The sequence below is a fragment of the Cricetulus griseus genome, chromosome 2 (genome assembly GCF_003668045.3).
Source record: "Cricetulus griseus strain 17A/GY chromosome 2, alternate assembly CriGri-PICRH-1.0, whole genome shotgun sequence".
Classification (NCBI taxonomy): Eukaryota; Metazoa; Chordata; class Mammalia; order Rodentia; family Cricetidae; genus Cricetulus; species Cricetulus griseus.
Genome location: NC_048595.1, coordinates 267,572,374 through 267,599,983, shown reverse-complemented (window position 1 = coordinate 267,599,983; position 27,610 = coordinate 267,572,374). Strand labels below are relative to the sequence as shown.

Below are 27,610 nucleotides of genomic sequence, written 5' to 3'. Positions count from 1 at the left end.
AGAGGCACACTTAGAAAAGTGAAAAGGCATTTGTGTTGATAGCTCTAAGATTAATTAAAATAATATTAATATATCTACTGAGAAAATAGAGCAAGGCTAAGTCAGAGTGTTCGCTAACTTAAGGAGCTGACAGGACAGGCAGCACACACCTTCCGGCTGTGGCCCTCCCTCACTTCCCGTCTGACAGGACTGAAGCAACCACCTAAAAGTCACGGCCCAGTGTGGTACTTCTCATCAGGACAGCTTCCATCTTGGTCACATAAATGCTCATCGATGCAGCTGGTGGACTTTAAGTGTATCAGCAGACCCTTGTACAAAAACCTCGTCGTCGTCTTCCACCCCTTCCTCTATTGGCTTCATCTTGGCAGAGGCTCGCTGCTGCGGGGAGGCCACAGCTGTAAAGAAGCACAAAGGGCAAACTGTTGAATGCACATGATGCCCAGCACCTGGGAGATCAATCCACGTGGGGATTCAGGGTTCGTTCTTAGCCCGTTGAGGAAATGCAGCACCCTTGCATGTCGTAATCAAGTGGTTCACTGAGCAACTAAGTCAAGAGTGAGACTCTCAGGCTAAGGACCAGATCCTGCTCCATGTGCTTGGGGAGTACGAGCCTCATGAACGTGCAGAATTACCAGGGCGCTGCTCCAAGGTCTGTGTCTGAATACATATTCCATGTTAGTATCCTCCATGTGACTAATTAATACTGGCCTTGGAAAGCTGTTTTAACTCATATTTCCTTACAAACAAGTTCTGCTTCCAAACTACAGACTTTAACCTAAAAGTACTTTTCCTGCCACCACAAGTTAAGCTACTTCCAGGAAGGAAGTGAGAGAGGAAGCATGGGCATAGAAGAGGAAGGTGTCAGGTGGATGAAACACAACCTGGGGTTGGGAAAGGGGCATCCACAGGTCTTTACAGATGCTAGTCAACCCAAAAGACAATTTATTCACTCACTCATTTACATCCACAGGTCTTTACAGATGCTAGTCAACCCAAGAGACAATTCATTCACTCACTCATTTACCCAAGACTCATGGTACATTCTCCCTATAATGAATTCATGCCTGACAGCATACCAATGACAAACAAACCAAAATTTTAATTGTATGTAGTGTGTGTGTGTGTGTGTGTGTGCATTTGTGCGTGGCATGAATGGAAGTCAGAGGACAACCTTCAAGAGCTTGTACTCTCTCCTAGGACCCTCCCATGAGTAGCAGGGATTGAACTCAGGTTATTGGAGAAAGTGCCTTTGATCTGCTGCGACATCTTGCGGGCCCTAAAGTAAGTTTTTATAAAGTAGACTTAAGATGTGTGATCATCTGTTCACATAACATCAGCCAGAAGTCCCTCTTCCCATCACCACCTTCCCTGGCAAGATCCATCCTATATATAAATGAGTCTCCACCTGCCTTGCCCTACCGTGCTCCTGTGTATCCCTTTGTGCCTAGCCACAGGACTGGTGGCATCCAGTCAGCTACTGCTGAACTGTGTTGGGGAAGAACAAAGGATAACACTTAACTCTTCAAATACTTGGTGACAACAAAGGTGCACAGATAGATCTTAGATGTGAAGCAGACTGGCCACACTGACACTTGCTGACAAGAGTCAGAAACAGCACTGGGGACAACTGTAGCTATCAAGGAGGATGGCAGGCATGTCTCAGGCTTCTCCAGGAAGAACAAAGTAAGGTGTTCTGCACTCAGCCACAACATACAGCTTTGTAAACCACAGAGGCTGCACATATGGTGGCCAATAGCAGACCAGCTGAGGAAGCACTTCCAGGGTCTGAATTCCCACCAAGCTGCCCACAGACTGTGTGACTAGGTAGGGCCCTTCACTTCTTTGTGCCTGGTTCCTTCACTGTGACACCAGACTAGTAAGGACCATGCTTACTGGGCCAGTTCTTAGGAGGCTTCTGTGATTTCTAAGTTCTTAGATTAGTATAGCAAACAGAATGATCACCTTGTTAATGTTTGTGAGAACACTAATCAATATAGTCTTTGGAGGCCAGTGGTCTAAAAGAAAACAACAACAACAAAATTATCAAAACTTATCACTGCCTCATCAGAAATGGGGTATGTTTTCAAACAGCAGTTTGTGTTTCTGAATACCAACTGCCTTGAGTATAGCAAAGTCTTTGCCATGGCTTCCATCATAGCTTCTAGTTATGATTGAATCTCATAAAATATTAACTCAGTCTGAGAATTCATAATCTCATAAAACCCGGAGGACAGCATGCCTAAGAGCATTACACCCGATCAATATCGCACAACATTCAGTCGTGGCTGTCTAAACACATAACAAACACACCCAGTTCGTTTTGATAGAAGCAGGACTACTTGGTCTGTAGTTTTCAAGGCCATTTATCAAACCAGGGATGACAGTCTCTGGTCTATGAGACTTGGTTCTACCTTAGAGCCCAAATGGATGAGTCAACCAGATCTGCTATCTTTTCAGAGAGAAAACAATAGTAACTTCCAATGTTCGAATATAACTGGAAATGGTCATGGAAAACCTTTCAAGAACTTTCAGCTCTTCAGAGAAAGAGTTTTATTCTGTCCCCATGGTATCTTCCTGGAAAAAACAGTTGCAATACTTACTGTGTAGCATTAAAAGGATGAGGAGTGGGCATCTACAACCTTAGGGCAACACACACAGGGCTCTCCAGTGGGTCCAAAGGAGGCTGAGCTCCTAGGAACTCACTGCTTTCCAAGTCCAGCCTAGCCTTTGCCCCGCCTCTCTATCTGGAATGTCCATTCCTGCCCCACCACTGCACCCTCCCCTGGGGCAAACTTCTACCCATTCTTTGTAGAATTCCTTAGCATTCAATGAAAAAAAGAAAAAGAAATAAGAAGGAAAGTAAAGGATATGACTACTCCTAGGTTGGTGGAGGAGAAAGTTTATTATAGATTTGTGTGAGAACAGTGTCAGAGTCAGGGACAGGGACATCTGGGACAGACCAGAGTGGACATGGCCAGACGGAACTCCATGGCCATGTGGAGAGAGGGGAGGGAGAAGGTGCAGCAGCCAGGAGGCCAAAGGTCCAAACGGGCTGGGTAGCCAAAATGTCTGGATTATATAGAGAAGGGCAGTTGGGGAAGGACAGCCCAGCCCTGGGCTGGAGAGTTCAGGGGAGGGGGAGGGGTATGCCAGTCATACCCTGTGGCGGGTAGGGACTGAGGGATGCTGGGAGAACCTGGCAGCCAGGTCTGCTTTGATTTGTTAAGTCGGCATCCCAGCTGTCTGTCCCATCTTGAAACTTCACAAGTGTACTCCTCCCTAATTCCTTATGCAGTCCTCATCTCAGTTCTGCATCACGCTATGGGGTGATGTGAGCCCCTCCCTTACTGGAAACCAAGCATCGCTGAGAGCTGTACCCACCACCTCCTATCCCCGTTGGCCTACCGCAGAATCAGGATGGGCCCCTCACATTTAAATGTATGGTGATTCCCTCTGTGAAGCACTCCACAGAAGCTGTGGGAAACACGGTCACCACACTAAATCCCAATCAAGCCCAGCCCTGGGACTGGGGTAGGTACAACAACCTTCCCAGAAATAAGTAAGTCTGATGCTGGTGAAATCTCACTAGGGCACAGGGACTCCAGCATTCCTCAGCACCCATGGATTTCAACTCTAAAAACATTTCTTAAGTATCTGGTCTTGACCACTACATATGTGGTCTGTTTTGTATCGATGGCAGGGAACAGGCTGTACCTTTGCGGATGGGTGCTTAAGCCTTACCCTCACTGCTGGGTGTTCAGGCCTCACCCTCACATCTGGATGCTTAGGCCTCACTCTCAGGGCTGCTGGAAGACTAATACAACACTACTCAGCACATGGCCAAGAACTGTCTGCTTAGAACCATCAACTGTTAAAGCTTTCCTATCCTCTCAGCAAGAACAACAGCCTGGAAGGGTTTGGGTGCTGGGCTGGGCATGGTGATGCTGGGCTGGGGCATGGTGATGCATGCCTGAAATTGCAGCACCTGGGAGGCTGAGGCAGAGGATGGCAGTGAGTGCAAGGTCAGCCTGAACTACACGAAGAGGATGGGATCAACCACCATAAACACACGGAGAATCTGACTTAGCTGCTACTTGGGAACTCAAACCACCCTTCGGGGCTATGCAACACCAGCACACTGGTGTTTCTACCTTTCCCTCAGACAAGTGAACACAACCTAAGAAAGCCAGGAGAGGCAGCAGAGGACTCCATTCCTCACCCAGGAAGGAACCTTTGGACAGACATCCTAGGAGGACAAACCAGATACCCTGACAGCCTGGCGGGGTTCAGTGTGTGTTCGTTCACTGTGATACGGACTTATTTGTCCTCAAGTTCTGTGGCTGAGTTTGGGAGCTGCTGTGGCTCAGCCCTCCAGCAATGCCACCTCCCTATCTATGTCTCCTCCAGGGTAGACAAGCACAGGGAAGGAATGAGCCAATTACTGCTGCCAACAACTGCCCAGTGCCTCTTGGCTGCCTGACTCTTGGCTAGGAATCAAAGCCACAGAGTGCCCAGTCTGGACAACCATCTCAGTTAGCCCAGGCTTCCCATGCCACTGAGGCTCAAAGTAGATGTCACAGTCAGCAATCTGACAGGGTCATCTGGCCAGGCGTAAGAATCTACCCCTGTCAACACTTGCAAGGAAGCTGGCTTTGAAGAGTAAGGATAGGCCCTGATCCCTAGATGGACTCTCAAACCCCCTGGGAACCTCCAGGCTAGGGAAGACATGATCACACAGCTATGAATTACTCTGTCATATTCTCCTACCAGCTTGCCCAGCATCACATGAAGTCTATGCACTGGCAGACATCTGCCCACAAGTCCCGCCTGCCTCATATGCACGTGAAAGCAGGAGAAGCTGAGGGGAAAGTGGGGCTTCTCCTCATTCAAGTGCCTTTTCCAGTTCCCTAGCCTTCAAGGGCGTGACTCCGAGGTTCAGGCCATCTTTATGATGCTTTTCTGTTCCAAATCAGAAGAGGGCAAATAATTCTTCCATTAATTTTCTAGAAAACAGATTCTTGCATTTTTCTTATTAAACTGCATTCATAGTTGGGAGACAGATAGCTTAATTATGTATTATGCCCAGGAAGAAATCATTATAATTATTATTTTTACTATTAGTTAAAATTACCTTCTAATTTGCTATGCTATGGCTACTAGTCAGCAGTTTCTTATAAAGAGTATATGAAATGAATAGTCTCCAACAGAACTGCATCCCAGACAGGGCATAAAACTGTCAGTCACATGAGAAGTTACCTTCATATTACACCCAGCAGCAAAAGACCTCTGTCAAACAGAATTCCACACCCTTTCCCATAAATACCCCATTCGTGAGAAGGTACGGCTGGAGGAGCCCTTTCTTCTGAGCTGGACTCCAGGTTCACAGATGCCTGGTGACAGAAGAGAATGACACACTGGGTTGTACTCTCAGTGCACTACAGCAAATATGGAAGACAGACTCAGTCACACCCTGAATCCAACAGTGGGCACCTCCACGTGTGCCAGACATCAGAGTGACAGCAACATCTTGGTAGAGCTGTTGAGTCTGTGACTCCTGCCTGCCAACAGATCAGAGCACACCATGAGGTCCCAGTAGGTCCCTATATGTCCTTGCCTGCTCCACAAATAGACACTGGCTGTGGAGATAGGCTGGGCCCTTCACAGACCCCTCTCTGTCTTCCTAAAGTCCTGGGTTAGAGCCACAGGGGCTTTTAGTGTATGGACCAGAGGGATCAGATGTGGCAGTGAAAACTGATGCACAGTGGAGGGGAAAGTCAGCCAGGGAAATTCCATTTGTCAGAACTCCCTGCCTATTAAGCTCATTTCTATTTCTGTGAGCTTATAATTACACCAGGGCCTAAGGGCCTTCCCTAGGAGGAGGGTAAACAGATGATTAGCTGTTTTTAGATCGAGAGTGAAGGTCATCCTGCTGCTTGGCTTGAGGAGGCAGCCTTAAGTTTAAACTGCAAGGAAATGATGCTCTGCAAAAGGAAGTTTTTCTGGTGACTCCTCTTGGCTTGAGAAAGAGGTTTTTTAAGTCATGACACTTTTGTCATCTGTCTGATGATGCTCTTGGGTGTTTTCCTTCCCCTTCTCACGACGTTTTTCCTCCTTCTTTTCAAAGTTATTATGTTTAACCATCTGGCTAACTACTTTAGCAAGTAAAGTAATTAAAAAACTTTAGAAGGCTTAAGACTTTAAGTAAATTATACAATTTTGGATGAATAGTGATGAGGAAGGAATTAAAGGATTTTTGTAAGAATTATCATCCATTTCCTGCCCTATTATTGATAAACACTGCATCCCTTTGTCCTCCCTCAGTTTCCCCTGCCTTTTCTGTCCCCTTCCTTTCCTCCCTGCCTCTTTTGGTTGGGGATCAAACCCTGGGTCTGGTGTTAGACAAGTTCTCTACCACTGAGGTATATCCTCAGCCCCACACAATTTCTTGTGATTGAGGAAGGTGAGTTTGAATTGAAGCTTTCTGAACAATAATACTGAAATGTAGTTGTGGCCTTTACACCCAATTTTCCCTAAAATGATTCAATACTAACACCAGGAAAATAAAGCCAAGACTAGGGGGTAGTAGCGAGGACAGTACAGGCTCATGGCTCTCAGGAAAACTTTCTGTGGCCCACAGCGTCCTTCTCAGGATATTGCCTGACCAGCCAGATGGGTGATCAGATCCTTAGCCACATGGCCCCTAGGTGAGCATCAGGAACCCCACAGCCCCTTTCTGCCTACTAGGAGGAAGCTGAGGAGATGAGAGACCAACCTGGGAGGACAGAGAAGGCAGACTCCAGGATGACAGCCCTGTCACAGCTCTGAGCACAGCCTGTCCTAGAGGAGGCTGGAGGAAGGCTCTGTGACAAGGTCTCTGAGAAAAAGGTCAAGATAAAAGGTGCAGAACTGCCACGTTTGGATGGCTCCCATCTAGAGGCTGAGAGAAGCACAAGCCGTTTCCACAGAAGCAACAGATGATGGAGAAGCCGGGGAACACTGGAGACTTATGTACATTTCCTCCTGTCACCATCAGGCTGGAGGGAGTGGTTCTCAAGTGACATTGCGCCCTTCCTTTTGGCCCATAGACCATGGAGACATTGGACACTGAGAAATTGGACTTTTTCTAGAGATGGCGTGCTGGAAAAGGAAAAGGCTGTGGCCCTGCTATCTACAGAAAAGAGACTTCACACACACATTTGACCATTTGTCAGAACATCCTGCAGGGGAAACTAGAGTGAAGACAACAATGATGATTATCCCACACTCTGACCTAGGCTGGTAGCTATGCATGCTTCTTGCCCTCTCTTTAAACCTAAACCTCCTGTCAATGGCCCCACTTCACTCCTCTTCCCAATGTGGCCGCACTGAAGAAATCCCTGCTTTTCAGTATTGTCTCTAACTGGCCCAGAGGGCAGAGATGTGAGCCTCTCTTGTTCCACGCCATGTGAGCTGGAGCATGGCAGGTGCCGAGAGGCAGGAGGAATGGGGTTCAGATGTGCCTGCACAGAAGAGTAACTACAATTACTGGGTACTGCATACTTCAAAGTAGCCAGAAGAGAGGGTGCTTAAGTTCTTAACACAAACACGAGGTAAATACTTAAGGCAGTGTTCTCCACCTTCCTGATGCTGTGACCCTTTAATACAGTTCCTCCTGTGCTGACCCCCAACCTTATAACTAGCATTGCTAATTCATAACTGTAATTTTGCTACTGTAATGAATTGCAATGTAAATATCTGAAGTGCAGGATATCTGATATGCAACCCCAAATGGGTCGTGACCCATGTGGTCACGAGGATTGAGAACTGCTGACTTATGGGGAAAGCTGTTAGCCATTGTGTTACATGTCAATCAAAAATAAATCTTAGATAACGCATACCTATAAAGTCAGCATTTGAGAGGTGGAGGTGGGAGATCAAGAAGTCAACTTCATCAACATGAACGGTTTGAGGCCCGGGTGGGCTATGTGAGACCCTATCTCAAAAAAAACAAACAACCCCCAAATACCTCCACACCATCCAGATGTCTTAAAGCTCATGGGATAGCTTTTATGTTATGTACAAAAGGAAAACAATACATTTGTAGTTAATATTAGGAACAGCATCTTTTAACAACCATGACCCACACTCCAAAATAATACATGCAGGAAGAATCTACTACCCTGTTCTGCATCAGCCATGGTGTCAATGTTCCAAAGCAGGATACATACAGTTACCAAAGAGAAGTACAACAACCACGAGAGTTTCAGAAAAAAATGAGAACCATGACAGTTTGAAAGGAGGGACTAGGAAGGGTTGCTGTGTCAGGTACTTTCTTGTTGTCCTAGCAAAAATACACCACAAAAGCAAAGGAAGGAGAGAAGGCCTTACTTTGGCTCCTGGTTAAGAAGGGGCACAGTCCACTATGGTGCAGATGGCACAGTGGCAGGAGCATAAGGCTGCTGGTCACATTTCGTTCTAAGTCAAGAAGCAGAGAGAAGACAGAAGATGAGACTGAACTAGAGACTCAAGGCCTACCTCCAGTGAAGGTCTCAAGGCCTACCTCCAGTGACACACCTCCTCCAGTGAGGTCCAGCTCTTACAGGCTCTGAGACCTTCCACACCTGAGCACTCTCTGGGGACCATGTGTTCAATCACCTGAACCTCTGGGAGACATTTCATATTGAAACCACAAAAGGTAGGAATGCTAAGGTCTGCATGTTACATTTGTACATGTAAGAGAAGGAAGTTTGAATGTATCACTTGATGTTTCAAAGATGAACATCAAACAATAAAAACTAGTGACATCACCAAGCTGAGCAGAAAGAGGAAGGAGAGTTAGCTGTGAGCCAAATTAGATCAGAAGATGGTTTAAATGAATAAACCAGTAGTAAAAGTACATTATTGAGCACTCTGAACAACTGTTATTTGGGAGAAGAGCTAAAATAAAGCTGGATGAGATCAACTTTTTATCATAATATCTCCTCTCCAGGGTTACTGATGCATGTTGCCAATGCAGGTTTTTTTCTGTGGGTGTTTAGGCCCACACTCAGGTCCTCATGCCTGCACAGTGGGCACTTCACCAGCTGAAACATCTCTCCATCACTCCTTTAAATGCTTTCATTAAAAAGATTAAATGTGTCTAGCTGTGTGAAATCCTACTATTGTCATCCTACAAGTTGAGAAGCTACTGTGTGGTGACAGTAACCAACCACTGGACTGAGGACAGGGGCTATGAGGCCACACCACAGTCCTCGAGGGCTGAGACTCAAACAGAAGAGGTAAATATCATGTGTCTCCATCCTAAAGTGACAATGAACACTTTTTCAAAGAGTACTGTGAGGATTAGACAGCGGTGATTTAAAAAAAAAATGGTCATAATATGTCAGCCAAGGCAGCAGGTAGATGCCCCCATGAAAGTTTATGCTCAGGCTAATCAGGTGACTGTGGGGCCAGAAGCAACACAAGACCATGGCCAGGTGACTTACCCTCCCCAGCTGCACCTCCTGTCTACAAAATGGGGCACTGCTGTAGGGAGCCGTCCCTGCATTCTCCATTACAATGATGGCGCCTGCAGGCACTGAATGTAAACAAGATTATTGCGCAGGCGCTGGGTAATTTTCCATTCCTTGATCTCTGCCTATTCTGTGGCGTCATGGCCTGATGAGCTGCAGCCAATCATAGGGTGACACGTCCCAGGCGGCGGCTGCCAGCCTTTATTAGGGGACGGGATTCTTGGCTCGGGGTCTCCGCTCTGGTAAGCTTATGCTCTCCTCTCAAGATGCATTAAAGCTTTACTGCAGAAGGATCCGAATGTCCTGTGTGGTTCTTGCTGGCGAGACGATTGCGCGGGACACACTGCTCCTCTACACTCATCGAGTGACTGAGAACTGCCAACCAGCTCTTCCTCCAGGTCCCTCTGTCTGGTCACATCTGCTATTTGTCTGTGATTCACAAAGCCCCTGTTTATAAATCTGCTCTTGTTCTTAGTGAGCATGGATACAAATTGAGTTGAACAGATTATTTCATGAAGCCAGCCTTGAAACTAATAATGCTACGCTGGCTTTTGTATCTTTCCAGGTAATAAATTCATAAGCTATCTAAGAGCAGCCTGTTATGACAGGCCTGTGGCTAGTCTCTGCAGACTAGAATACTAACTAATGTGAGCCAAGCATATCTGCACAACTCACCCATGGGTGACATTGCCTGTGGCACCACCCTGACACAAGGCAAAGGCTTCTTCTCAGTAAGAAATCTCTTATTTTAGAATGTCTTTATACCATCATAAATATTAATTCCCTTTCAGAAAAAATGGTTTAAACTAACAAACTCATTCAAACTTGAGCCCCAACTGATGATATCATCTAACTTAACTCATGGTATGAAAAACAGAGAAACCAAGCAACTATTACTTAATCCAATTAAGTTAAAACAAAATTCTGCAACTTTCAGAAAAATATAACAGGCTCTCTCGTTGCCATGACAGTGTCTATGCTTGGCCACACTTACTAGTGACAGAGCTGCCAGAGATAATCAATCTGTGTGAAAGACAAGGGAACGATTGAGCACCTTGGATGTTACTGTAGGGAGCTGCTCAGAAGACAGGATGGCAAGCGTCCCTTACGACGAAGCAATGCTGACCAGGCAATAAAAAGCAGTCAGGTCACCGAGATGGGACAGTATCATTACACACTTTGGCTAGCTTGAGCCCTCTCTTCCATCTCACAGTTACACATAGAAACTTGAAACATGGCCAACGAAGCAATAGGAGACTCAAGAGTTAACTGGATTATGAGCTACTGAATAACTGAACTGAACTTTTCTCAGACTATCTCAATGCCTGCTTCTAAGTGACAGTTTTAAGCAGGACACGGAGTCTGTGGTTAGAGAATCTTGCCTTATGACAGGTATAAAAATAGAGCACAATTTCAATTTCCTTGAAAGCTCACTTAAAGTTCCTCCTCACCTGTTTGTGAACTGCATGTCTGCCTAACTGCACATCAGCTGTATAAGGCTTGCAGACTTACACAGCATCCTGGCCAAGGTCTTTAGAAATAAAGTCTCACAATGCTCCAAGCCAACTCCAAAGTCCAAGGCACTATTAGACATAATCTACAAGACCACTGCAACCACCCCCACATGACATGAATAATAGAATCCCAGAACAAAGGAAGTTCTACAGCTTCTCTATCAAACTGTCTGACAGGATAACCACACAGGCATCACCTGGCAATGTGTTCAAATGTGAACTCCCAAGATGCACTGCGCCATCAGGAGCTATCACCTGATTCCAAGTGAGCCCCAAGAATATTTAAAAATCAATGTCCTAGGGTTAGGAAGTACTTGGTACTGGGTCTGCCTGACATCCACAAAGCCCCAAGTTTATCCTTAGCACTGCATAGAACCAGGTAGGGTGGCATTCATCTATAGCCCCAGAACTGGGGAGCTATGGGAGGCAGAGGCAGCAGGAAGAGGTTCAAGGCCAGCCTAGATACCTGAGAACCTGTCTCAAAAAAAAATGTGAAAAAGAAATCAGTATTCTATAAGTAAAAAAGTTTACCAGAAAAGGAGCAGGGAGTCCATAAACTAAGAGACTGGGCACACACACGCACATGCCCATTGGTTGTCATAGTAACTGCTCTGGCTGGCTCAGATAAACCAATAAAAAAGCACAAGAAATCAGTTCAAAACTGAGCCTGTTTGAAAATGGTGCCTGCTCACTGGGTGCACACTGGGCTGAACAGCCAGCAGCCAGCTGCTTATAAACTCACAAACTCGATATGACTGTCTTTCATTAGAGCTAAAACCATGAGAACCACAATGCCAAGTGGCTAACCAACCACATGGACCCTTGCACATGGTGTCAATGAGCCAGAATATAAGCTGAACAAATGGCAAAAGAAGTGAACAGTTTCAGAAGCAGAAACAAGAGCTCTAAAGCTGAACTTTGGACTGTGTCAAACACAGGGGCAGCAGCTCCTCAAGGCTACCACGTAGTTACTTGCAAGTAATTTATCTGATCTCAATGTCCACGTGGCTGTTCTGGTGACAGCTATCAGAGCAGTGGAGTCAGTGTTGCGGGGACTCACGGAGAGAAGACGTGCTGGGTGAGCTCCGCAGAAAGTGGTGGAGGCCGTCCTCGCCGTCACTGGAGCTAGCGATGCTGTTCCTCATCTCTAGCATGGAAATCTGTGTGCACAGGCTCATCTGTGGCTCCAACTTCTTAACTTTCTACAAAGTAAAGTTACCAGATGCCTGAGGGTTACAGAGGTTGACTCATGCTTTCCCTATAAGGGGCAGGAACTTTCCCTTGATATAAGTTAGTGCTCTATAAATGTCTGTTGTAATTATTATTGGCTGTCACTTTAAATACCTCATTCCAAAACTTATAAATCTGAATAATCTACTCAGTAAACTGAAATAGCAAACACAAGTTTTTCTTTCTCTTTTGTCGTGTGAGGGATCAAATCCAAGGCCTCGTGTAACAGGCAAGCATTTTTCTGCTGAGTGATGGCCCCAGTCCTACCTTATGGTGAGAAACTCCTGGACAAGGTAACCTATTTGGTGTGAAAATTTGGATGCTTGGCCAGTAAGATGAAGTGGAGTTTATTTGGAGAAAATGACTTACACAGGAAACAAGTCACTGTCCCAGACTGTCACTCCAAGGATGCAGACCCTGCCACTGGGATGCTCTCTGAGACCAGAAGAAAGGGCCTTCCCAGCCCCAATTCAATCCTTTTAACTGGTCACATCTGAACCTGTGACCACGCCCAAACAGGCTGGTCAGCACTACCAGTACAGGGTGGGGGGGTGGGGAGTGGGCAGGGGGTGGGAGGTGGGGGTGACTATCTCACTACAGTAACCTAACAGTAACCATACACAGTATACATGTCAAAGGAAGAATGTTTTAAAAGTTCTCATCTGTAATTGGTTTAATTTCCTTCTAAACAAATGCAGAAAACTAAGCTGCTGGAAGCCCTGAAAGGCCATCACCTGTGTTCTCTGGATTCCTGGGACATGGAGGGGACCCCAAAGCTAAATGTCAACTGTGAGTCTTACTTCTTGCAGTTCTGCCTTTCCATGGGCTCTTCACACCCACTCCCCTCCCTTCCTCCTTAGACACTTGGAAGAGTTCTGGGGAGGTCAGCACTCCATCCCATAAATGTGGTCCTTAATAGTTAGGCCAAGCTATGGCAATGGTAGTAATTGCAAAGTACTTCCTTGCCTTAAAGAAAGAACTTGCTAAAAAATCCCTCCATCACAAATATCCCCTGTGAAACTTATGAACACTTGATGAAAATGCAGGGAAACATACATATTTATTTAAGCAAAAGGATCGGAAAAGCACTTACTTTATCGTTTAAGGTAGGATCATTCAGTGAGTAGAGCTTATTCGTTATGTCTTTCCCTATAAGATACCTAAAAATTTCATAGAGAAAAGGCTCTGACTCCAGAAAGTAAGTCAATCTTTCTCTTGACCAACACAAAAACCTGCAGTTGTCATCTGCAACAATGGTGACCTGTTGAGGAAACAAAGAACTAGCAAAAAGTCCATCTGCACACTCGAATTAGGAGTTTATTAAATTGACAGAACATTAATTGGCACTATCATAGATATATTTATTAAATTAATTATAACATAACATACTATATAGAATTATGTTTTAAGACACACAAATTAATTATAACCTAATATATTATATAGAATTATACTTAAAGACATATAGTCTGTAGACTAAATCCAGGCAACTTCTCTGAGTTTTATTGCTTTGGACAAAAGAATGGCCACCCTGTCAATACTGCTATGGAGGTTCCAATGGGATATATTATTTATGGTAAAATATTTCTTTACCTGCTGCTGTTTACAATGAAGTTTAAAGATAGGCTTTCATGCAAATGCACTAAGGATACAGAAAGAGAGTGTGTGCATGCGTGTGTGTCTGGCTCTGGGACTTGAACCCATGCATGTTCTATCACTGAGCTCGCTGCGCTGCTTACATTGAGCCACACCACCAGCAATGGAGGTTAGACTTGTAAAGCAAGTCGTCTAGGAAAACTTTCTACCCAGATGACTCATTAATAAATGTGAGAAAGACTCAAAGGCTCAGATAAGCTACTGATAAGAACAGCTGGTGAGTGACCTTCTGCCACAGGTTCCAAGGCTAGCTCCAAGGTAGTCTACTGAGCTAGGTCCTCAATCTAGGATAGAACTGAGAAACTATACCCTCCTATGTAAGCTGTGCAACATGGAAGCACAGGGGTAGCCACTGACACAGCACTGGAGAACTCAAGCAATTCTCCAACCCCCTTCTTCATGCTTTCAGGGCCCAGGATCTAGAAGCATGCGAACTCTCTTCAACACTCGCTTGTATGCTATCTTTTCCCTCACGATGACACTCATATCCTAAAGACCAAACTTCTTAGCTGACATGTATGTGTGGACTCCTGAGCACACTGATGGTAGGGACCATGTGTCTTCAGGGCTGAATGTCTAGCTTCATCACAGAGTGCTGGTCTGCCCACACTGATATAACAGAGCTGACACAGGCAGACACTGTGGACAGAAAAGTCTATTTTACATCCTCAGCATTAGACCAGTGCTTGCCCAATCTGGAGATTGGTGAAAGCTAATTAAATTGACATGAAGTCTTATCTGGACCCCAGAACAAATATTTCCAAACAAGCTTTCTTTCCAGATGTCAAAGGAGGATTTAGGTCTACCAAGAGGAAAAACAAAAACAAAAACAAAAACAAAAAGCCCCAGCTTCCTGGGACCCTTACACCAACAGGCTGAAGCTGGAGCTTTGGAAAATCAGAGTAATTAGCTATTTCCAAAAGTAGGCCAATGTTCCCAGAGAAATAATGTTTGAATTTATTACATCAGAAGAGGCTTCATAAAAACCAAGCTGGATTTAAGAAATGCAGCTTCTGAGTCTACACAAAACCCTAAGAGATACTCTTCATCAATGTTCTCTATGACAAAGGCACTTCCTGCCAAATACCATCCAAAGCACTGATGTTACAATGTCAATAAGGAAGACAAGATGCAGGGTATAAAGATGTCTTAGTGGTTAAGAAAGCCTGTTGCTCTTCAAAAGCACCTGAGTTCAGTTCCCATGACCCACATCTGTGACTTCAGTTCTGTGGCATTTGATGCCCCTCTGCTAGGCATGGTACCCTCTGGAATCCTAGCACTCAAGAAGCTAAAGCAGGACACTAAGTTTGGAGCCAGCCTGGGCTACACAGTGAGTGCCAGGCTGAGCACCACAATAAGATGCTAATATAGGCAGATGGGGGAGGTGAGGAGCAGCTCAGTGGTAGGAATGCTTGCTGTGTACGCTAAAAACAGAGTTCAAATCCCAATGCCCACATAAAAATCTGGGTGTGGCCCCAGATGCTGGTAACCCTAACACTATCGAGGGCATAAACAGGAGGATCTCTGGGCTTGTGGGCCACCAGCCTAGCTCCAGGTTAAGTGTGAGACCCTGTCCTACAGGAACAAGGCAGAATGACAGGGAAGAACACAATGGAGCCTCTGTGCATACACACAGAGATGCACACCTGCACACATATCCCACACACAGACACACAGGCATGCACACCTGCACACATATCCCACACACAGACACACAGGCATGCACACCTGCACACACATCCCACACACAGACACACAGGCATGCACACCTGCACACATATACCACACACAGACACATAATAAATTAAATTAATATCAAGTTTTTTTCAAAAGACAAGATCCTTGTTTTAAGAATATGGCTGTTTTGCCTGTATGTGTGTCTGTGCACCAGTGTGCCTGCTGCCATGGAAGCCAGAAGAGGGCATCACATCTCTGGAACTTGAGTTCCAGACCGCCTTGAGCTGCCATGTAGGTACTAGGAACTGAACTGAGGTTCTCTGGAAGAGTAGTCAGGGATTTTATCCTCAGTGCCATCTCTCCAGCCCGAAGGTGCTGTTTCCTTTAAATACCAGTGAAAATGTAATGGTCATTTATCTTACAAGGGCATGGACATGATTTCTAAGACCTCTCCCTCAAACTGACTTTCAGGTTTTACAGCACCAGGGCATGTGACTGACCATGGGAGAGCAGCAGCCTGAGATGGAATCAAAAGAAAAATGTTTATCAGAAATGTTCACTCAATAAAAAGAAACCCCAAAACAAAGTACTACTCCTGCTTTGTGATAATGGTACTGAAGATCGTGTCAACAGCTGTAAGTGATAGCCTGATCTGCAAGTCCCACAACAGCAGGAACTAAGGACAGTGAGCTTCAGGGCCCATTTCGGCATTGCCAGTCTGCCTGTAGCATTAGAATTACTACAGTATTTACCAAATAACCATCTGTGCTGCCTTACAGTGCTTGTCTCGTTTCCCCTATGATACAGTTCATCAGCACCCTGACCATAGAATTAATTTAAAGAAGTAACAGCCTAGAGTGGTGGTACCTGCCTAGAATACCAGTACTTGGGACAATGAGGCAAGAGGACTATAAATGGTTTGAGGCCAACCTGGACTACACAGTGAGCTCAAGGCCAGCTTGGGCTACATAATAAGAGCCTGCATCAAAAAAAAAAAAAAAAAAAAAAAAAAAAACGAAGAATAAATAAAGGGTTGAGGGTGAAGCCCAGTGGTGGAAACCTTGTCTAACATGCAAGAAACCCTGGGCTTCATATCCAGCACTACATAATCCCAAAACCCAAGAGGCAGAGGCAGGAAGATTCTAAATCCATGGAGATTCTTGGCTACACAGAGAGTTCAAGGCCAGTCTGAGATACACAAGTCCCTGTCTCAAACAGAGTAATCAAAAGGACATAAGTCCTTAACAGAATGCCCCCTAGGGAAGGGTGGGAATGTGCTTCTGAGAGAGGCCATATGCACACATGCTGGTGTGCAGCTACAAGAACACACATAAAGAACTACTTTTCACTCTTGAGTATCTGCCTACAGAAATGTTCTGTGAACAGTCAAAGCACAATTTCCCCGGGGTTTATTCTGGTGAAGCTGGCTCTGTGATAGGCACAGCCTTGATGGCAGTGTACTTTCTGCCCACTGGCAATCACAAAATACCCCAAACTCAAAAAAATACCACACCCTATGCCAAAGAAAGCTGGCTCCAATGATCAAGGATAAATCCATCTCTCATCCAGCTATGGTACTGCAGTCTCCATCATGTTCTTGGAATCTTCACATTAGTTAAGAACAATTCTCAACTACTAAAGCCCGGTCACCAAGAAGAAGGAAAACTGTTGTTAGTGGCAGTGACTTTTTTGTTAGCTTAATTAGAAATGTAACTTGGAGTCCAGTGGAGAAGATGTAGGTGTTTGTATACCTTGTTCCTCGGGGATTATTTGCTTCTAGAACAAAGGTTTATTTCCACCCCAAACTCAGTGCTCTCTTCAGGATAATAAGAGACTAAGTTATTACATAAAGCCACCTGCTACCACACTGAGGAAAGAGTATAACAGATAGAGGTGGAAGAAACAATTGTATGGAAGTCACAGGAAAAAGAAGTGACGCTGTTCTGCTCATGGGTGGTGGTGGTGGTGGTGGTGGTAAACTCATTGCTTAAATAGAAGCAGACATCCTGGAACACAGACAACCCCCACCCAGTACCAAGGAGACAGAGCAGTTGGACACAGCGCCAGCTTTCTCTTTCTATATGCCAAACATGGCGGCACAGGAACAGAACCGCATCATCGGGTCTTACTCAGTGTTCCATTGCCATGCCAAAGGGAACTCTTACACTGGAAAGCATTTCATTGGGGCTTGCTTACAGTTCCAGAGGCTCAGTCCATCATCGTCATGGCAGGAAGCAGACAGACATGGCACTGGGGCAGTATTTGAGTGCTTTACACCCTGATTCACAAGCAGCTGGGAGAGAGAATGGGGGCAGCTGGGCCTGGCCTGGACTTTTGAGACGTCAAAGCCCACTCCTAGTGATACATCTCCTCAAACAAGGCCACATCTCCTAATCCTTCCCAAACAGTTCCACTAACTGGGGACCAAGCATTCAAACATATGCTCCTATGGGGGCCATTCTCACTGAAACCCCCATAGCCAGTGAGCTTAAACTAGTACTTCTATCAAACATGCCAAGTTTAACAAATTCCTCAACTACCTAGGCCTTTTATGCAAGCGAGTGATAGCAAGACAGGGCTGAAACACCAATGAAATAAACTAAACTGCACTTTCCCTTATCTCCAGCCTAGGGCACCTCAAGTTGAAGGGCATCCCAAACTGAACCTGTAAGGTTCCTCAGCAAGGCACACAGCAGGCCCTCTTTCTTCTGTGATGATATTCTCTTCAGTTCCGTTTCCCACTAAATGCACGCTGTATCAAAGCAGCCCTGTGCCCAGACTATCTCCTTGCTGCTATTCACCCAGAGACTTGGGCTCTTGGCCACATTCCTAAGAACAGCAAACAGAACAGGAGGCCTGGGGACTTAGAAACTATCACAACCAGCAGCAACACAACAGAGAAATTTATAAAAAATAAAAATAATAAAACCGAACATGCAGCATTTGAACTGCTGATACCACGAGGAATTTCCTCTTTGCTTTCAAACATGGTCACTACCTACAAAAGAATGACGTGATTAGAGATTTTTTTTTAAATTAGGTCTCTGGAGTAAAGCTAGCTTTCTGTTTTCCCTAATAAGATAATCAGTGATGTGTTTAGGGACATGAATTACCTACAAGTGATATAATTTTTCTCATAATAAAATTGATTTTTTAAAAAAGATTGCATTTATTGTTACTTTATGCAAATTTGTGTGAATGCCAGAAAGGGGCATCATGGTCCTGAGAAACTGGAGTCACTGATGACTGTGAGCTGTCATGTGGGTGCTAGAAATGAACCCAAGTCCTCTCAAAGAATTGCCCATGCTTTTACCCAAATCCCCAAACAATACGTTTTTTAATGGAAATATTACAAAATTTAAATGACCCCAAATTTTTGAAAAATGAAACAGCAAGCAAGCAATCTCACACCTCAGAAATAACAGTGTAGCACCACAGCTAGATTAGAGGATAGCTTTCTAGGCTCCACCTCCAGGTGGGCACATACAAACACTGTTGCAAGGTAGGGTATGTTGTTGTTTTGTTTTATCTAATTATACTATGTATACCCATGTGGCTCTCTCCTTTTTAAAAAGAAATCACAGTTACTTTCCCATTTCATTTGATTTGGATGAGATAGATACAAAATACTTTTAAACTTCTTCAAAGCCAAATCATACCTGGAATTTTTCCCCCTTGTGCATCTGGGTTGATCTGAATTCTGGAGAATCTACAAAGGCACAGGGGTAAATGTTATGCAGAAAATGTCCTCGGTAGGAGACCTTCATTCTGGTAACAGAAGTCAACATGTTAACAAGCATACAGCGTCTCCCAAAAACAAAATAATTCTTTTTATCACCAAAACATGATAGTGATGTATTTGCACTAGTTTTAAAGATTCTACAAGTAATGGACAACACAGCTAAAACACTCTCAGAAGCAAAATATATTTTTTAAATGACATAAGAAAAAAGAAGCATCATTAATGTAGACCAAGGTTACCATTATTGTCACTCTTACAGTTGGAGTGAATATGTAATTTGTACATTACAGACTTCTGAGGGGAAAGAGGATGCTGTTAATAACTATGTCTCAAGGCAGGCACAGTAACACATATCCACAGATCCAGTTAGCCATCTAAAACTACCACCAAATGAACACAGTAATAACTAGACCCATGCAACAATGATGACTCTCCCCTCAGATCATCCATATGTATTGTGATATTAAAAAAAACAAACAAATCATCTTTGCCACATGCATAAGCTTCTTGAATTTAATTTAAACCCATTTCAATTTTGATTCATTAACTTCAAGCAAAAAGTAAACATGGCTAAAAAATATTCACTGTTGAAAATTTTGGTATCCATATAATTCAGGACCATGGTGTCTACCTAGCTTAGGCACACTACTCCACAGCACCCCAAACATCAGTTGCAAAATGACCTAACACAGTCATTGCTCCCTCCATTAGCTGACAACATTTCCTTGTATGTATTCCTTCCCAGAGTCTATAAAAGATGGAAGGCAACCCAGTGATTGCTATTTCCACGTAACACTTACCTCCCCTTGAGGAGAATACTAAGACGATCATCAACCGAGGTTTTATCCTCTGTGGCATAAATTTGACCCTTTTTCAAGGTCTGGATCATACAAAACTGTCCAGTTAACCTTCTAAACAAATCGGGAGGGACACAGAGTGGTTCAAACAATCGGTGGTAGACACCACCCAGCTCCTTTTCAATTTTGACCTGAAAGACAGCGATGCCAAGATCCTGCAGTTCCCAAACATAGACTCCCAAAGGCAGGATTCAAGAATAAACAAATCTATGATACACACCAGTGACTTGCTGTACATGCTCAGTGGGGTTTTAGAGAGTTAGTAGTAGTGTATTCTATACTCTATTGGGGAAGGGAGGCGACTCTAATGGATCACACCTTGCTACTGATCATGAAGCAACCTTCCTCATCTTCACAGCAGGACATAACACAATGTTTGCTTCAAAAGAAGAAGTTACCTTAACTTCTAATTATGATAATGAGAAAGTAAGAATTAAAGGAAAAACAAATTTACAAAATAATGCATTAAGCATTTTATCTCCATGTAATTATTTAACGCATCAAGGCAGGAAAGCCACCACTCACTGCAATCACTGCCTTGCATTTACATATTTGCAAGCAGAGGAAAAGAGAACATAGAGATCTCTGGTGTGGTGGCCTCATCCCAGCCTTGCAGCACTGAATTCCCCCTGATGAAAAAGGCTGGCTACTGACAGCTGACTGTCTTAATCACTCCTTGTCAAGAGTCTCTGAGGGCCAGGGCATGCAGTGTCTGCAAGCCACAATAATTGGGTGCATGGAAAATTGTACTGCACTGTGAATGAACTCTGTCCCAGTGAAAGCTCAGGTGACACACGACAAGAGCTGCAGATCCAGAGCACAAAAGCTGCTTCTACCTAATGTCACTCTAGTCTGTTCCTGGCTCGTTTTGATGAAGAGTTGGCTTTATTTATTTAAGTGATAGATTAAAAAAAAATAACAGAACTAACAGAAGCCTAGATGCCGGGCATTCCTTCTGGTGCTTCAATCACATGGGTAACTCACAGACTTTGAATTTGGGTTTTCAGAAAAGGTTATGCTATTTAAGAACTGTCATCCTCATCATTAGAGTTTCCACCTTCTCTACTCCACAGCTCTAGTAGTGAGCATTCAGCATTTCCTCACAAATCTATCCCACTTGCAGCCCACATGGTATCCACTGTGGCACAGTGATGAACATAGGACCTCTTGCAATCTAGTAACACACATCCAAGCCCTGGATTTCCTTTACATCTCAGCTCAAGACCCAGATTCTTTATGAGTTTGTCTGAATTATCTTCTTCAGAAGCATCTGTTTGTCATAAGTTTCTATGAGCATCTTCAGTGTGCACAGGGCTACAACGGTGAGTGTGCTTCGCTGTACTGTTGCTTGCAACTGTTGTATTCCTAACTCTGCCCTAACTCCAACATTAGCAGACTTGGCCAATGAAATAATGAGCAGAAGTGACACAGATGTGTTTTAAGAAATGATTATGTGTTTGTTTGCTTTCAAAATTATGTGTATGGATATTTGGTCAGCAGCAAGCGCAATCAGTGCCCATGGAGACAAGAAGAGGGCACTAGGTTCTCTGGAATTGGAGCCTGAGACAACCACCACATAGGTGCTAGGAACTAACCCCAAGTCCTCTGCAGCCGTGCTCTTAACTACCTCACCACCTTCCTGCCCCTTGAGCAGATGGATGTTTTCTAACTTCTGTATGGTCCCCTCTGCCATGAGAATGCACAATCTAAAGAGAACCTGCTGCTTTAACAGAGACCCCAAAACGTAAGAAAGAATCAGTGATGTCCGTCAACAGGTAAGGTGGGCAGAAAGAAAGGCCCCTGTTGTTCTGCATCACTGAGGTCTCATTCATCACATAGCCTAACCCAGAAAAAAAAATGACCAATACAGACAGGCAGCCCAAACTGAGTGGCTGTGTGTGAGGAGGTTACAGAGTAGCATAGTGCCCACAGTGTGTATCATCTGTATTTCTGTGTGAAATATCTGATTTCCTAATAGGTTTCTACATTAAATCCAGAGCTAAGGTGAGCATTAGAGCCTTGGGTGACTGAGTGTTTGTACTTATGACAGCCAGTGACCATGTGTGGAGTGATTTCTATGAACCCAGATACTTTTTACATTGTTTGTTTATGTTCTCGGAGGTTAGGTTTTGTTGGTGGGGTTGGCTATTGTTGTTTTGTTTTCTTCTGTCTTTTTTTTTAAGGGACCTCATTCACAACTCCAAGCTGACTTCAAACTCACTATGTAGACCAGGCTGGCCTTGAACTGTCACCCCACCTGCCCCATAAGTGCTGGGATCACAGGCATGCACCACAGCACTCAGGCTTGCTCTAATTTTGGTTTTGGTATTACTAAGAAGAAATAGTAAGAGAATCAAGAGTTGAAAATAAGAAAGTAAGTTTGGATATTCTGGTTAATATCCCCCAAAAGTGCTGATTTCTTTACATGAATATTTTTGACTCAAGAAAGATTAACAGCCATTATACTAAGAAAATAGAATGGACTATCTGCAAACCATTAGGATGAAATGGAAGTTGCTTATCAGTAATTTTATAATTAACCAAAGATATTCCCAAGTGATAACTGAGTATCAGCAGACCAGGAAATAATCACATAATATGCCTAAAAAAAGACAGTATTAGTCATGTGTTCGTGCTCTAGCAAGTCAAAGTTTGAAAAATTCATTTGTTAAACAAATTTCACAGATTCTCAATGCTTTTCTCTTAAGCATTTACACAGAAAGTTCAATATTCAGAATATGTGAGAGGGACTAAGGCTGTCAGCTGCTCACTTGCAAGTCTGAATGAAATTCTTTTAAAAAGCTTTCATATTTAAAGTCACTTTCTTATTAAGAAATTTAATAATTACCGGTCTTTTCTTGTACAAAAGATATGAAAGATGCAAGATATTGATACCCAAGAATACAGAGTTCCAGATCATTATATCCAAGGCACATCGGTAGAGAGTGGCCCAGACTACATAAAGGGTACATCCTGTTGAGTAACAGAAGTAGCATGTTAGACACTTAGAACAGAGTCAGCAAACAGCTTTAACAGAATCCTCTGTCTAGAACCAAACACATTTAGAAATACTTAAGCTGAATACCACATTTTATTCTAGTTTATTATTTAAAAAAGATATCCCACACCAGATAAAACCTCCCCCCCACACACACACACATACACACACACACACACACACACACACACACACACACACACACACACACACACACCAAACGCCCCTTTGGTTCTCATTGCTGTTTCAATGTATTTCATTCTGCATGATCTCACCTTGAGTGTGGAAACTGCAGGCCGTATTCTATCAACTGAGGACATCCCTAGCCCTAGGATTTAATTTTTTTTTTTTTTGAGACAGTGTCTCCCTTTGTAGACCAGACTATCCTTAACTCTACATCTCTCTCCCTCAGTCCTCTATACACTGGTATTCCAGGCATGCTCTGCCACACCATTTGAGGGTACAATTTTTGGTAACAAAGGCGGCCTATCTTAGGAAAGAATTCTCCATTTTGACTGTTCACTTAGAGGGAACAGATGCCACAGCTTCAGATAACACTGAAGAAATGCTTTCTAGAAGCTCTCTGCAAACTTGCAAGCCTTTTAATTAGAAACACCAGCATGCATTGTCAATGTTATGAAGTCTGAAACTCCTCTCCAGGCTGCAGTGGCACACACCTTTAATCCCAGCCTTTGGGAGGCAGAGGCAGGTGGATCTTTGTGTTAGCTTGAGTCCAGCCTGGTCTAAAGAGCAAGACCCTATTCCCAACCCCCATTTTTTTTTAAAACCTCATTAATTTTTTTAAAGCCTACAGCACCTGGCATTCCCAAGTGGTCTCCCATCCAAGTACTAACCAGGCCCAAGCCTGCTTAGCTTCTGAGATAAGACAAGATTAGGCACATTTAGGGTAGTATGGCCATAGACTAAAACTTCATTATTTGGTAAGGAATATGTACTGCATTTTATTTTCTATTTTCGTGATTAGTTCTGAATTCAAACGTTTTATTTGGCATTTTGGGACAAGGTCTTGTGTAGCACAGGCTAGCTTTGAGTCCTCACTGTGGCTGAGGTTTTCACTGAGCTTCTAATCCTACCTCTTGAGTGCCACTGAAACATTTAGTGACCTGAATTTTCAATTGGTGATTATCCAATCAGCAAATTGCCTCTTCCTGTACATATATAATATAGTTTTAGTTGAAAATGGTCACTAAAATATAGATTTATAGATTCATGGACACATGAAAGCTATTTTTTTCACATTAAAATTCAGACATGCAAATGTCAGACTTCATCACAGTGGAACATCTGTGTAACCCTCATCCCTTTACTTCCTGGGCCTCGGTTTCCCTACTCATAAGTGCTGGGCTAAAAGATGCATTCTGGTACATTTTACCTCCACAACTGTTGTCTTTATATTTATAATTTGGATTATAGGTTCCCTCCATCCGACCACCTGCCTCTGGAATCCCTAACTTAGTAAACATTACACTAGCTAGCCTTTCTGTCTCTTCTTGTCACCTTTTGTATATTCAGGCACAAAAAGCTAGTCTTCTTTGTGCTATGCTAAAAGTTCTTCTCTTCTGTGCCCTTCACCAGGCTACTCCATGCTCACACTTAAGAGAAACTGGTCATTTTCCCAAAGCTATCTGTACTATCATACAGGACTTTGCCTTGCATTACCACTGAGCCTGTTACCTAAGTTTGCTCTGAGCACTGGGTATAGACCTCAGTGCTCATCGGACACCGCATACTGTGACTGCCCATCTGTCTGTCTAGGGGTAGAGACTGCCTTTCTTACTCTTTGTCTGATATATTTGCAAGTGTCATAAATGCACCTGAATAAACGGAGATCAAGAGGAGAAATCATATAAAGAATTTGTCAATAATTACCTGATAAAATAGAAACTCTATTCTTTTGATATTTTGATGTGAATAAACTTAGCATGCTCAGTTAATAGGGCCCAAAATATTCATATTATATACATGTTATAAAAATGCTACACTTGAATTAATATATGTGGTAATTGATTTTGTTCTCAATATAACTTCAATGGCTATAGCAAATTATCTTTTCAAATCATAATGGTTGCGACAACACTGTGCCAGGCACTAGCCTAACATACATTTCCCTAATTCTCACAGTAACCCTACAAGGTAGTTTTATTTTTAATCTTTCTTTGATACAAGGGGAAACTGGAGTGACAGAAAATTGAAGTCATTTGTTCAAGTTACACAGTTAGCAAGCAGTGGTGTTAGGACTGAACCCACACACTCAGGCTCCAACATCCACATCCTTGAACATGAATGAATTTTCTGACATGTAGAACCTGTACAGTATAGAAAGGTATACAGCGCTTACTCAGTAACCCACACAGTATAGAAAGGCATACACTGCCTTTGCAGTTAAGAAAGGAAGACAATGGCTGTGAGGAGGCCCATTTTCTAAGCTGGTGGACAGCCTGCTGACTGGATAACACTCTAGGCTCCCAATACAAAACCCACCCAACACCAGCCCCACAGAAGTTATTCAATCAAGCCCAGGGTGTCTCACCTACAGACAGCATCCCTCTAAGCAGTATCATGTGGAGGCGAAGAGTGGTTGGAATCACCAAGCCAACTGCTAAACAAACATTTGCTACATGAAAAACCAGATGATGAACCTCTCTCCAGTTTTCACAAGTGGTCTCATTGGAAGGCACAGGTGTGATGCTTCCCAACCCAGAGGTAAAACCTACTACAGTTGATTCTGCCAATGGGCTGAACTCTGTGTAATTCATGTTGAAATGTCCTATAAAGACAAATACACAATCAGTTATAAATGGAAACTTCATCTTATCATGCCAAAATTACTTTTACATTACATGCTGGTCAAGAGAGTTTTCCGAGTCTTATCAAGTGCATAGGTTCAAACTCCAGCCCTGTCACAAAGTAAGAATGTCCTCTTTATCTGCCATAATGATCCCCCATTTGCTTTTCGTTGAAATGAAACGTCTCAGAGAGTGCACAACTATTCCAACATATGCACACTTGTGTGTCAGAAATGAATACACACATACTTGAAGAGAGTTGGAATCCACAAGTATAAGAGGCTAACTCCCACATTCATGGGTCACAGCATTTATAGGGTTTAGCAGACCGTTCACACCCAAGCACAGGAAAAAAAAAAACAGTTAAAAAACTGGTTTTCTGAACCTTTTATAAACTGAACACCCTCACATTTATTACTTAAAAGGTTAAAATATGTACAGGGCTCTATTTTATGCCATTGCTAAATCATTGCCACATATCTACCATAATATATGCACATGATACATACCCTTTACTAGCATATACACCCAAATAAAGAATTTAAACAGCATTTAAAGTCTCCTTTATTCTCCAACTTAAGTCTCTATTTTCATTCCTCAAATAATTCTTAATGATAGAATCTCACAAATTAGAAAGTAGTAAATGTACAATTTATATGTGGGATAGTTCATGAATATAATTTTGGGTATTTAATATTAAGTACCATAGCAAATACATTTCAAGTAATATATATTTTACATACATTTATATAAAACAACACAAAGCAACACTCCATTATGTCTGTTATTATCTATTCTTGGTACCTGTTGCACATGTACAAAAAAACCCTTCATTATTAATTACATAAATTTGCTCCTTAACAAAAACCATGTAGGTTTACCAAAGACATGAGTTAATCTATTTCATTTTTAAAGTCAAATGAAGACCCAAAATACCTTTAAATCTAATTTAGAAATATATACATCTTTCAAAATAAAGAAGCTGACATTTTTAATATAGTAAAGCTTTTAAGTGGTATATAATAGGTATGGTTTGGACATCTTGATAGGTTGTTAGACAAGTAAGTACATGTGGATAAATTCTGTATATCTTAAGATGACAAACAAATTTATAAATATGAATGAAGTGAGCCAAAGTTTACTTTTGTGAAACTCATTTTATGGTGCTGAGCGTCACAGGGCTTTAAACATGATAACAAGGGAGAACTCTACCACTGGGCTACATTCCCACCCCAAACAGCTCACAAATAATAAGCTGACTTAAATATTGATTTTCTGCAAAAAGAAAAAAATGAGAATTCAACTACTTTCCAACAGTCTTGAGAAAGATATAAGCTTATTACAATGGGGGCCTGGGGGCTTGTTCTAAGAACCTGAAAGTAAGAGTGTCATCCCGGGTCCTGCTTGCTATAGCTACCCAATGCCTGTGGGAGGCAGGGGTGGTACATATGGAGGCCCTTCCAAGGCCTCCATAGGTAGTGTCACCGAGGAAGGGCCGGCCGAATGGGATGAGAGGGAAACGTAACGGGGACAGACAACCATTTCACTCACACTTTCCTGAGTCAGGATCCATCCCAGAGCCACCAGGGAGCCACATGAGCCAGGGACCGGTGCTTCCCTCCCTTATCTATTTTCCCT

The 27,610-nt window shown here is 43.3% G+C and overlaps 1 protein-coding gene and 1 pseudogene across 1 annotated transcript; both read right to left on the bottom strand.

The window, feature by feature from the left end:
* Positions 1-25,942, bottom strand: Bves (blood vessel epicardial substance). Its single transcript, XM_035439097.1, has 7 exons — positions 25,717-25,942; positions 23,016-23,140; positions 20,111-20,298; positions 19,228-19,336; positions 13,329-13,496; positions 12,066-12,207; positions 1-395 (listed from the first exon to the last, which is right to left on the bottom strand). The coding sequence occupies exons 1-7, from the start codon at positions 25,940-25,942 to the stop codon at positions 268-270; spliced, it is 1,086 nt and encodes a 361-aa protein (XP_035294988.1). The 3' UTR covers positions 1-267.
* On the bottom strand, positions 23,971-24,089 carry LOC113834253 (annotated as a pseudogene).
* Positions 25,943-27,610: the final 1,668 nt, after the last annotated feature.

Coding starts and splice junctions, on each gene's coding strand:
- Bves (XM_035439097.1), bottom strand. CDS start 25,942: ATGAATTACACAGAGTTCAGCCCATTGGCAGAATCAACTGTAGTAGGT. Junction 20,299..23,015: donor TTTTGTACAAGAAAAGACCG/GTAATTATTAAA, acceptor GCTGTCTTTCAG/GTCAAAATTGAAAAGGAGCT. Junction 13,497..19,227: donor ACAAGGGGGAAAAATTCCAG/GTATGATTTGGC, acceptor TTTCCTCAACAG/GTCACCATTGTTGCAGATGA.